General features: G+C 39.9%; 1 protein-coding gene across 1 annotated transcript; it reads left to right on the top strand.

The window, feature by feature from the left end:
* The first annotated feature begins 4,556 nt into the window (after window positions 1-4,556).
* On the top strand, window positions 4,557-12,468 carry LOC124266359 (calmodulin-like). The gene is made up of 3 exons (XM_046701203.1): window positions 4,557-4,779; window positions 7,445-7,539; window positions 12,246-12,468. Exons 1-3 carry the CDS (start codon window positions 4,633-4,635, stop codon window positions 12,442-12,444), a joined length of 441 nt encoding a protein of 146 aa, XP_046557159.1. The 5' UTR covers window positions 4,557-4,632; the 3' UTR covers window positions 12,445-12,468.
* The last annotated feature ends 884 nt before the right edge of the window (window positions 12,469-13,352 follow it).

The following is a 13,352-nucleotide window of genomic DNA, read 5'->3' as shown; positions in this document are numbered from 1 at the left end:
ATTCCCCACATGGGCACAATGTGTGAAGCCCATTTCTGGTGTCCTCCGCCGTGATATTGCTGGAATATTGCTTAAAGCGGCGTAAAACCAAACTCACTCACTCACTCACTCATTCGAGTTATATATGGTCGCTGGACCTGGCTTTAGTCCCTGAATACATATAATTGTAAAAGATACCTGGACCCTCAGTAAATCTAGACTTGCTATATTTGGGCTGTAGTCATCCAGTAGGCCTAAAAGAAACGATATTAAACATTAGGGACTGTCAGACAGACTAATTTGTCATCATACAATATCTTACTTTGGTAATTAATGCCTGCTAACGAAATGAAATAGTTCGCAGTTCGCTAAGATGCATAAAGCAAACTTCCCTTTAAGGTGATATGTATTATCATTTTATGACATCTTACAATGTTAATGGACCGACAAAGCTTGGAGGTGACCACACTATACATCTTCGTCTTTGATATGTAAATTTGAAGAAGGGTAAGATAATATCAATTAATTTCCAAGGATGAAAAATGGTTTAAAATAGGTCCCAATCAACGTATGGTTGTCGTTCAGGGGGCCTTAATGTGTCAGCGACGTACCCGATGGGGTGGCATGTTCTTCATAATATCAGTCATTGGGCTGTATGGTATTGACCTGATTACACGTGAAGATCCGGGTTAGAATTATCTTCGGCAACCCATGCTTGTCATAAGAGGCGGCTAACGGGATCGGTTGGTCAGGTTCGCTGACTTGGTCTGACACATGTCATCGTATTCCAATTACGTAGATCGATGTTCATGGTATTGATCACTGGATTGTCTGGTCCAGACTCGATTATTTACAGACCGCCGCCATACAGCTGGAACATTGCTGAGTGCGGCGTAAAACTAAAGTCACTCACTCACTCACATATTAAGATATTAGACAAGAATGTCTTCCTTCATGAACACTTTTGATAACTTTAATTACTTGCAACAAAATAAACACACTATCTTGTCAGGTCAGCGCCATGAATTGAAATATTGCTGAGAGAGGGGTCGTGCAAAAAATAATGAAACAAATTGTACACACTGGATCTTATCAACATACCCATATTCAAACGGGTCTTTTCTAACCGTACATCTGGAACATTTCCAGAAAGGAAACATTACTGATAAGTGGGCAGCTAAGACTATCCACCATGTCTAGACCATGTCTAGACTGTGTCGCATGTAATGGCTAATGTATAATACCTATCAGTAGTAATTCACGAGTAGACCGTATATTGATCGAGGACATAGTGACAAGGATTTTGTTTTCTCGACACATGTACATTGCACTTGTGTTTTGATTTATTGCTCTTCAACCAGCCGTTCTCTTAGGGTATTAATATGCATGTCATCTCATGGTTACTGAAGCAGCCGTTCTCTTAGGGTATTAATATGCATGTCATCTCATGGTTACTGAAGCATGCGAAAACGTAAGGTAACTACCTAAATGCACACGGTATGGAAATGACGAAGAAAACGTCCTCGTGAACTTGTCAAACTTGTTGATGTTACAGTATGTATGTCAGTGGCAGGTGGGAGATATTCAGTATAACTGACGGCGGGGTAAACATCAGTTTACATAGCTAATACATAGGATGCACTGCATTGGATGTGTCCCATGAGAGAACTGTTCCTATGTACTGTACAGTATGTCATGTATGTGTACATATACCTGTGTGAGAGCTGTTCCTGTGTACTGTACAGTATGTCATGCATGTGTACATATACCTGTATGTGAGAGCTGTTCCTGTGTACTGTACAGTATGTCATACATGTGTACATATACCTGTATGTGAGAGCTGTTCCTGTGTACTGTATAGTGTGTCATACATGTGTACATATACCTGTATGTGAGAGCTGTTCCTGTGTACTGTATAGTGTGTCATGCATGTGTACATATACCTGCATGTGAGAGCTGTTCCTGTGTACTGTACAGTATGTCATGCATGTGTACATATAGCTGTGTGAGAGCTGTTCCTGTGTACTGTACAGTATGTCATGTATGTGTACATATATCTGTGTGAGAGCTGTTCCTGTGTACTGTACAGTATGTCATGTATGTGTACATATAGCTGTGTGAGCTGTTCCTGTGTACTGTACAGTATGTCATGTATGTGTACATATAGCAGTATGAGAGCTGTTCATGTGTACTGTACGGTATGTCATGTATGTGTACATATACCTGTATGTAAGAGCTGTTCCTGTGTACTGTACAGTATGTCATGTATGTGTACATATAGCTGTGTGAGCTGTTCCTGTTTACTGTACAGTATGTCATGTATGTGTACATATAGCTGTGTGAGAGCTGTTCCTGTGTACTGTACAGTATGTCATGTATGTGTACATATAGCTGTGTGAGAGCTGTTCCTGTGTACTGTACAGTATGTCATGTATGTGTACATATAGCTGTGTGAAAGCTGTTCCTGTGTAATGTACAGTATGTCATGCATGTGTACATATAGCTGTGTGAGAGCTGTCCCTGTGTAATGTACAATATGTCATGTATGTGTACATATAGCTGTGTGAAAGCTGTTCCTGTGTACTGTACAGTATGTCATGCATGTGTACATATAGCTCTGTGCGCTGTTCCTGTGTATTATATAGTGTGTAATGCATGTGTACACATGGCTGTGTGAGAGCTGTTCCTGTGTACTGTACAGTATGTCATGTATATGTACATATAGCTGTGTGAGAGCTGTTCCTATGTACTGTACAGTATGTCATGTATGTGTACATATAGCTGTGTGAGTTGTTCCTGTGTATTATAAAGTGTGTAATGCATGTGTACAAATGGCTGTGTGAGAGCTGTTCCTGTGTACTGTACAGTATGCCATGCATGTGTACATATAGCTCTGTTTGAGCTGTTCCTGTGTTCTGTACAGAATGGCATGTATGTGTACACATAGCTGTGTGAGAGCTGTTCCTGTGTACTGTACAGTATGTCATGTATGTGTACATATAGCTGTGTTTGAGCTGTTCCTGTGTACTGTACAGTATGTCATGTATGTATACATATATCTGTGTGAGAGCTGTTCCTGTGTACTATACAGTATGTCATGTATGTGTACATATAGCTGTGTGTGAGCTGTTCCTGTGTACTGTACAGTATGTCATGCATGTGTACATATAGCTGTGTGAGAGCTGTTCGTATGTACTGTACAGTATGTCATGTATGTGTACTTATAGCTGTGTGTGAGCTGTTCCTGTGTACTGTACAGTATGTCATGTATGTGTACATATAGCTGTGTGTGAGCTGTTCCTGTGTACTGTACAGTATGTCATGTATGTGTACATATAGCTGTGTGTGAGCTGTTCCTATGTACTGTACAGTATGTCATGTATGTGTACATATAGCTGTGTGAAAGCTGTTCCTGTGTACTGTACAGTATGTCATGTATGTGTACATATAGCTGTGTGTGAGCTGTTCCTATGTACTGTACAGAATGTCATGTATGTATAAATATAGGTGTACGAGAGTTGTTCCTGTGTACTGTACAGTATGTCATGCATGTGTACATATAGCTGTGTGAGAGCTGTTCCTGTATACTGTACAGTATGTCATGCATGTGTACATATAGCTATGTGAGCTGTTCCCAAGTCATACCTGGTATATCATATGTCATGAAATTACGACAGTGTGTTGTTGCGCGGTCAAGCTGAACAGCCTTCTTAAAAGCATTTTCCCCTTCAGCTGCACCACGCCCAGATTGAATACATGACACGTTTTATGGATAACAACTTCTTTTTTATTCTTTACACGACGTTTCAGATCTAATTAATCTAAGAGTGAATATATATATATCTATATATATCTATATATCTATATTGTAATTATATTGTTATCTTTGTACATTCTCCTTCTTTGTATTGTGTAAACATGTTTTAATCTCTATATATTCACTCTTTGTACTGACTCAGTATTCACCTGATGAAGGATCAAGAAGTAGCTCTGAAACGTCGTGTAAAGAATATATTATGTTATTCATAAAACGTGTCATGTATTCATGTTCATCCAACTTCTAAATGCCTTTCAAAACATTCACACATCCAGATTGTATGGAGTATGTGTCAAGTTAATACATTAATGCAGCCATATTTAGCAAGTTCGGGATACACTCTTATCAGTCAAAAAATAGCATTTATTTTTTCAATGTCTCAATACTTGAAGTATGTAAAGTACATATGTGTTGTGATCAGCACGAACGGCCCAAACGGGAAGTACATGTCACCATCGAGAACCATCGACTTATCCGTACTTCGTAATAACTGGGGTTAAGACCAAGGTGTCCTCAAGGATTCTGTCAGGGTCCTTAAATGTGATTGAACCAATATACAAAATTAGTTTAATACGAGTCATCATGATCTAACTAATTACTAGTAAGTGACGAACTGCCTCGAATAAGTGTCTTAAATATTAATTGCGATATAGCTGCCATATTGGGGGTATTGTTCTTAACCAATATTACGAGAGTATACCGACTGTGTACGCCAACAGTAGTGACTTGTCAACCAGGAAGTAAGATATATAAGATATATATAGCAGACAACGACGCATTAGGCTGTCGTCCTGTACAACAACGGTGAAACATAAGTCTCTGTCCGAGTCCGAGCGATGTCCAATCTGTCTCAGAATGAGAAACTGCTGTACACCAGGTTTTTCCACCAGGTGGACACCGATGGGAACGGTTACATCACCCTGGATGAACTGGCTGCCTTGTGCAAAAAACTCAAGTTCGACATGACGCGACAACAGATTGTGGTGAGTATCGACACGAAGGGGAACTGATGTGAAGCAGCCAGTGTATTGTACATTTTGTCACTCATTGTTACACAACTGGTACTATATCAGTAATGTTATGTCAGCATTTATTCAGATTTAGTAGTGTTATATCGTCATTGTTAGAGTAATCACTAGTGTTATATTGTCCTTGTTAAAAGAAGCGCTGGTGTTATATCGTCTTTGTCAAAAGAACCACTGGTGTTATATCGTCTTTGTTAAAAGAAGCACGTGTTATATCGTCTTTGTTAAAAGAAGCACTGGTGTTATATCGTCTTTGTTAAAAGAAGCACGTGTTATATCGTCTTTGTCAAAAGAAACACTGGTGTTATATCGTCCTTGTTAAAAGAAGCACGTGTTATATCGTCTTTGTTAAAAGAAGCACGTGTTATATCGCCCTTGTTAAAAGAAGCACTGGTGTTATATCGTTTTTGTTAAAAGAAGCACGTGTTATATCGTCTTTGTTAAAAGAAGCACTGGTGTTATATCGTCTTTGTTAAAAGAAGCACTGGTGTTATATCGTTTTTGTTAAAAGAAGCACGTGTTATATCATCTTTGTTAAAAGAAGCACTGGTGTTATATCGTCTTTGTTAAAAGAAGCACTGGTGTTATATCGTCTTTGTTACAAGAACCACTGGTGTTATATCGTCTTTGTTATCAGAGAAGCACAAGTGTTATGTCGTCTTTGTTATAAGAGAAGCACAAGTGTTATAACGTCATTCTAAAACTAAGCACAAATGTCATATCAACATTGGTATAAACACTGGTGTTATCATCTTTGTTAAAGGAAGCACATGTTATATAGTCTTTGTCAAAAGAAGTACGTGTTATATCGTCTTTGTTAAAAGAAGCACTGGTGTTATATCGTCTTTGTTACAAGAAGCACTGGTGTTATATCGTCTTTGTTAAAAGAAGCACAAGTGTTATATCATCATTCAAAAACTAAGCAAAAATGTCATATCAACATTGGTATAAACACTGGTGTTATATCGTCTTTGTTAAAAGAAGCACCTGTTATATAGTTTTTGTTAAAAGAAGCACGTGTTATATAGTTTTGTTAAAATGAGCACAAGTGTTATATCGTCTGTGTTAAAAGAAGCACAGGTGTTATATATCGTCATGGTAAAACTAAGCACAAGTGTTATATCGTCATTGTTAAAAGAAGCAAGTGTTAAATCGTATTTGTTAAAAGAAGCACATTTTATATCGTCATTGTTAAAAGAAGCACATGTTATATCGTCAATATTAAAAGAAGCACGTGTTATGTCGTCTTTGTTAAAAGAAGCACAAGTGTTATATCATCATTCAAAACTAAGCAAAATGTCATATCAACATTGGTATAAACACTGGTGTTATATCGTCTTTGTTAAAAGAAGCACCTGTTATATAGTTTTTGTTAAAAGAAGCACGTGTTATATAGTTTTGTTAAAATGAGCACAAGTGTTATATCGTCTGTGTTAAAAGAAGCACAGGTGTTATATCGTCCTTGTTAAAAGAAGCACGTGTTATATCGTCTTTGTTAAAAGAAGCACGTGTTATATCGCCCTTGTTAAAAGAAGCACTGGTGTTATATCGTTTTTGTTAAAAGAAGCACGTGTTATATCGTCTTTGTTAAAAGAAGCACTGGTGTTATATCGTCTTTGTTAAAAGAAGCACTGGTGTTATATCGTTTTTGTTAAAAGAAGCACGTGTTATATCATCTTTGTTAAAAGAAGCACTGGTGTTATATCGTCTTTGTTAAAAGAAGCACTGGTGTTATATCGTCTTTGTTACAAGAACCACTGGTGTTATATCGTCTTTGTTATCAGAGAAGCACAAGTGTTATGTCGTCTTTGTTATAAGAGAAGCACAAGTGTTATAACGTGTTATAACGTCATTCTAAAACTAAGCACAAATGTCATATCAACATTGGTATAAACACTGGTGTTATCATCTTTTGTTAAAGGAAGCACATGTTATATAGTCTTTGTCAAATCAGAAGTACGTGTTATATCGTCTTTTATCGTTAAAAGAAGCACTGGTGTTATATCGTCTTTGTTACAAGAAGCACTGGTGTTATATCGTCTTTGTTAAAAGAAGCACAAGTGTTATATCATCATTCTAAAACTAAGCAAAAATGTCATATCAACATTGGTATAAACACTGGTGTTATATCGTCTTTGTTAAAAGAAGCACCTGTTATATAGTTTTTGTTAAAAGAAGCACGTGTTATATAGTTTTGTTAAAATGAGCACAAGTGTTATATCGTCTGTGTTAAAAGAAGCACAGGTGTTATATATCGTCATGGTAAAACTAAGCACAAGTGTTATATCGTCATTGTTAAAAGAAGCAAGTGTTAAATCGTATTTGTTAAAAGAAGCACATTTTATATCGTCATTGTTAAAAGAAGCACATGTTATATCGTCAATATTAAAAGAAGCACGTGTTATGTCGTCTTTGTTAAAAGAAGGACAAGTGTTATATCGTCATTGTAAAAAGGAGCACCAGTGTTTTATCGTCTCTGTGACAGAATTTCTCACTCAACGTTAAACAAAGAAGGGTGACAATATATCGCTGAACAACTCCTTATATCATTATCCTTCCCTACTACCCCAACTTCTAAATGCCTCTCAAAGAAGTTTAACAAAGGAAATGTTTCATTTCTTAGGATCTGTTCATGTCCATGGACACAGACGGTAACTTCAAGATTACATTGGATGAATTCCTGGCTGCCATGCCAAACATTCAACAGGAAAAACGCTCGTGAGTATCCTTTAATATGGCATGAGGGGTTCACGGGTATAAAACCATACGTACTGCGTGTTTATCGTGTAGGGTATTGTAGTACACACGGATGTTTATGTTGGAAGGTTTGGTAGATGTCAGTACCAACGATCCTCTAGGCTGGGTCGAAGACACATAATTATCCAAGTCAGACAAGCATTGGATTGTCTAGTGCAGACTCGACTTGTTTACAAACATCATCGTACAGCTGCAATACTGCTGAAACAAATATATATTCATGATATACAATCGACTCTGCTTTTAGAAGAGATTTCTTATTTATGTGGAAAGGGTTTTGTCGCTACTATTTCTCAGATCAGTCAGAGAGGCCCTGAAACAATGTAGCTCGAGAACCAATATGAAAGGGGTGGGGTGTTTTAAGTGAAACGTGAAAACTTTACACACACGTGCGCCTCTGCTTACTTATATACATCTTCTTTTAACCGGGACTTTTCTTTTTTGAATTGGTTTTGTCGCTTTTATTTTGAGTTGAGTTGAAATTGAATTTAACGTCGTGCTTGAGAATATTTCGCTCATATGACGACGTGCATGCGTGTGTGTACGGCTGCTTGTACTAGCCCAGACTTAAGCTGGTTTTATAGTGCTAGCTCACTGAGATACCATGCCGCAATGAAGCATGAATACCCCACTCAGACACATTATACTGACTCCGAGCCGATCAGTCCTTGTTGTACCCATTCATGCCAAGCGCCAGGCAGGGACCAACAAGTACCATATTTTAACGTCTTTTGGTATGACGCGGTCGGGGATCGAACCCGCGACCTTCCGCTCTCCGGGCGGACGCTCTAACCACTACGCCACGGAGGCGGTCTTTTATTTTGAGGGGAACTTCCATACAGATAATGTATAATGTAATCAGAGGTGTATTTCAGATCCCTGCTGCTCTGTCACGTATTTTAAATCCTGTCTTTTAACCCATGCACTGTTGATAATATATTTGATTAATATAAGCTACAACAAACATTTCCATATTCATAGGTTATTTCGATTTAATGACTCGCATATGTATGTATGTATGTATGTATGTATGTATGTATGTATGTATGTATGTATGTATGTATGTATGTATGTATGTATGTATGTATGTATGTATGTATGTATGTATGTATGTATGTATGTATGTATGTATGTACGTACGTACGTATGTATGTAAATGCTTGGTTGCTTAGTATTTAGTCGCTTCCTTCGGTTGTGTCGAACTTTAAAACGACATTTTAGAATATGTCTTGATAATACGTCCTTATTTGTATACAGTTAGAATAGTTTCAATATATGAAGCGAAATAGTCAATATAACAATGACCATTAGGTTTAAATTTACATGTGTTTACATGATCCGCTACTTTTGTGTTTGAGTATATTTCAACCTTTACTTCCATTCTTACATTAGTTACAAAAAGTTAGTGAGTGAGTGGGTTGGGTTTTACGCTGCTTTTAGCAATATTCCAGCAATATCACGGCGGGGGACACCAGAAATGGACTTCACACATTGTGATGGGAATCGAACCCGGGCCTTCGGCGTGACGAGCGAACACTTTAACCACTAGGCTACCCCACCGCCCCAGTTACTTTAACGTTTGAGTTGATTCATTGTTAATCGTTCAGACACACATACCGAGCCGTGTACATAACAACAGTGTGGGATTCACACATACTATGGAATGCACCAAATATAAAATGCTTTGCACACAGACATTACTGTTTATGTTGCCTACAGTCACACCCCTACAGGTTGTCATTTTATGGCCTAATTGAGTGAGTGAGTGAGTGAGATTAGTTTTACGCCGCATTTAGTAATATTCCAGCAATATAACGTCGGGGACACAAGAAATTGGCTTCACACATTGTACCGATGTGGGGAATCAGTCTTCGGCGTCACGAGCAAACGCTTTAACCATTAGGCTACCCCATCTCCCTTATTGCCGTATTGATAATGATAAGTATATGTGCATGGATGAGTAGGCGTGACTTTCTCAGCACTGTTAAAGTAACACCATTGCTATGTCTAAGCTCCATTAGACTAGGGTCACTATGATCAGATGGACATTATTGTGGCGTCCAACAACATACAAGCTAGTTATTATATGTTTGGAATGTTTTCATCGTGTATCAGTTTATTCTTTATTACTGTTCTGGACGATTTCACAAAGCGATCGTAGCGCTAAGGTGATCGTAACTCCCATACTTTAATCTAGACTTACGACAGTCTTAGCGCTTTGTGAAACGGGCCCCTGGCTATTTGGTATTTTTGTACAGCAAGAATTGCACTGTATTACCTCATACTCGTAAAAGACTTGAATCCACCCATTTCCCCGAACTGGTTATTTGAAACCTCAAATCCACCACACAGTAAACCCCGCGTTAATGCACCGCCCCATTCGTCATGGCTGGAGGGAGATTACGTACAATGTCAATACAGGGCTTCGTTTCACAGCGCAGTAGTTTACATTGGAGACCGAACGCTGTCAATAAGATTGTTTTTCATGTGTTTGTAAACCAGCCTTGTTTCACGATATTGCGTGTTAACAAGTAGTTATAATACCAGGGGACAAGAATGTGAACCTTGGACTCCATGTTCATATGAATATCTTTGTAAACTAATAGTAAACTTCATAATTTCAGAAACCTGCAGGCAAATCTGTGTATGATTTATATACTAGGCAGCAAAAGAAACGTCAGTTTGGAATTTTCCTTCTCAGAAACGGATAACTGTAAACTCATTTAATGTTTTGATTGTATATTTTTGACAACATCTCCAACTTCACCTGAGCAAGACATTCCTGCCCAAACTCAGAATTGAACCCAGGAAATGGTCTCAAAAACGCAACCTGATCTAGGAGATTGTACGGTGTTCTCCATGTTTTTCATGCAACTCATGCTGCACGTGCTGATCACTAGGACCAGCCCTATAAAATGCACCCCCAAACCTGGTTGAAACATTCACATTACAACGTCAGCAGGATGCCGCGACTCACGACAGCTCAGAGGAACCAGGCGCTAGGAAGACTTGAAGCTGGCCACACTGCACAAGCCCTTGCCAATCACTTCCAGGTCAACGTTCGGACCATCTACAGGCTGCAGCAACGTTTCCGGGCCACCAACACCACAAATGATCGCCCAGTACTGGCAGACCAAGGGTGACCACAAGACTACAAGACCGCCATGTTGTGCGACAGCATATACAGAACCCTTCATGCAGGCATCCGAAACAGCACGCCAGACAGTGGGAACACACGGAAGACCAATCAGTACCGATACAGTACGCCGACGTCATAACAGCGGGAACCTCCATTGCCGTAGACCTTATCGTGGACCGATCCTCACCCCTCGTCATCGGCGTGAACGTCTACAGTTTGCCCTACAACACCAAAACTGGCGATACAGGTAATCGAGAACTGTTCTGAGCACGGATGAGAGTCGGTACTGCGTATCGACTGCAGATGGCAGAATAAGAATATGGCGACGACGTGGCCAGCGTTACTCACGTGGACCGATCCTCACCCCTCGTCATCGGCGTGAACGTCTACAGTTTGCCCTACAACACCAAAACTGGCGATACAGGTAATCGAGAACTGTTCTGAGCACGGATGAGAGTCGGTACTGCGTATCAACTGCAGATGGCAGAACAAGAATATGGCGACGACGTGGCCAGCGTTACTCAGACCAATGTGTTATGGAAAGAGACTCATGGGGAGGTGCAAGCATCATGGTATGGGGTGGAAAAGGCCTGAACCAGAGAGTGGGTCCTGTGGTGTTCCAGAAACTTGGTCCAGGGAGAGCCGGCGGCATCACAGCGGTGCGCTACATCGACCAAGCTCTCAGACCGAACGCCATGCTACATGTCGCACGTCACCGGAACAACATTTTCCAGCATGATAACGCCCAGGCCCATACTGCCAGAGCTACACGGGACTGCCTACAGCAGAACGGTGTCAACATTATGCAGTGGCCAGCCCTTAGTCCTGATTTAAACCCAATTGAACATCTTTGGGATGAAATTCAGAGGAGACTGAATAATGTCATACCAAGGCCGAACACAGCCGATTTATTGCACCAGGCCTTTCTCAGAGTGTGGTTCCAGGTGCCAATGGCCTTCATCAATCGATTGGTGCACTCCATGCATAAACGCTGTGCTGCCGTTATTGCCGCTCGTGGTGGTCACACTAGATACTGAGTCAAGAGTTTGTATGGACTGCAAACGGTTCACGTAATGTCTTAAGAATTGTGCTGAGTTATTCATTGATGTGTCAAGATATTGTACACAAAAATGTTTTTGATCCGCTTAATATGTCCATTTCTGTAATGATTTGATTACGGTGCCTATCTAATTTTGAATTCGTACTGACGTGATTTTTGCTGCTGAGTATATTTTTTAAAATGTATTTATTATGAAATTACACTATATGGTGATTACATGTGAACGATTGTTTGAAAGGGGTTAGTGAGTAAGTAAGTGAATTTACGCCGCTTTCAGCAATATTCCAGCAATATCACGGCGGGGATGCCAGAAATGGGCTTCACACATTGTACCCATGTGGGGAATCGAACCGGGGTCTTCGGCGTGACGAGTGAACGCTTAAGCCACTAGGCGACCACATTGCCCCTGTTTGAAAGGAAGGGGAGGTGTGGATAGTATTTACTTTCACTGTGAACACGACTTTTCAGGCATGGCGAGATGAGACAAGCGTTTGACCAGATCGACAAGGATGGCAATGGTCTTCTGGACGCTGACGAACTAAAGGCCGTGCTGACCAAATGTGGACGGTCGTTGTCGATGTCGGAGGTGAACAGTCTCATTTCCAAAGCTGACGTCAACGGTGACGGGAAGTTGGACTTCGATGAATTCGTGACTCTGTTTGGCTAGAGCTACTTGTTCCGGATAACGATCTTCCACAAAGACGGTCGTACGCCTTTATACAGTTACGTAAGTCTTAGTGCTAAGATCGTTATGCGGGATGAGGCCACAGTGGTGGGGACACTGCTGTGGTCGCCAAACACTGACCACACCACACAAGACAATCAGCAGCTAGCTCGAACAGCTATAGGGCCGACCTATCCATGTTTCAAGATAGAGCAGACAAAAGCGAAACTGGCTTATGTCGGTGCCATATATAGTCCGTTTGGCTCAAAAGCGGACCGATGAATTGCAATCTAACTCGAAAACTAATAAACATAAAATACTCAATGAAACGCTGATCATAATCAAAACATCATACCCACTCTGTGAGGTTTTTACAGAATTTTGTCCTAAAAATAAAAAAGTTGTTTAACAAACTACCATTACAATATTGACACAGTTCACTGTTTGTTACGAGGGAGGAGTGCAGAGAAAGGGACAGCCAGGTGTTCGAGAACGGATGGAGACGGCACAGCACAGGTTAATGAATAAATAACTTTGTCTGTGAACGTGCTTCTCGAACACCTGGCTGTCCCTTTCTCTGCACTCCTCCCCCGTAACAAACAGTGAACTGTGTCAATATTTTAATGATAATTTGTTAAACAACTTTATTATTTTTAGGACAAAAATTCTACAAAAACCTCACAGAGTGGGTATGATGTTTTGATTATGATCAACGTTTCATTGAGTATGTCATGTTTATTAGTTTTCGAGTTAGATTGCAATTCATCGGTCCGCTTTTGAGCCAAACGGACTGTAGTATAGATACATAAATGATTCATATGGGTTCATGTAATATGCGTTTAAGAGGATTGTTGTATTGGTATATGGAAATGTTACTTTCACAGCTTTAGGAATATATAATACTTGTGTAT

This window comes from Haliotis rubra, unplaced genomic scaffold (assembly GCF_003918875.1).
Source record: "Haliotis rubra isolate DU_JTF1 unplaced genomic scaffold, ASM391887v1 Scf1, whole genome shotgun sequence".
Classification (NCBI taxonomy): domain Eukaryota; kingdom Metazoa; phylum Mollusca; class Gastropoda; order Lepetellida; family Haliotidae; genus Haliotis; species Haliotis rubra.
Note: the sequence above shows the minus strand (reverse complement) of the source record. Positions and strands in the feature narration are given on the sequence as shown.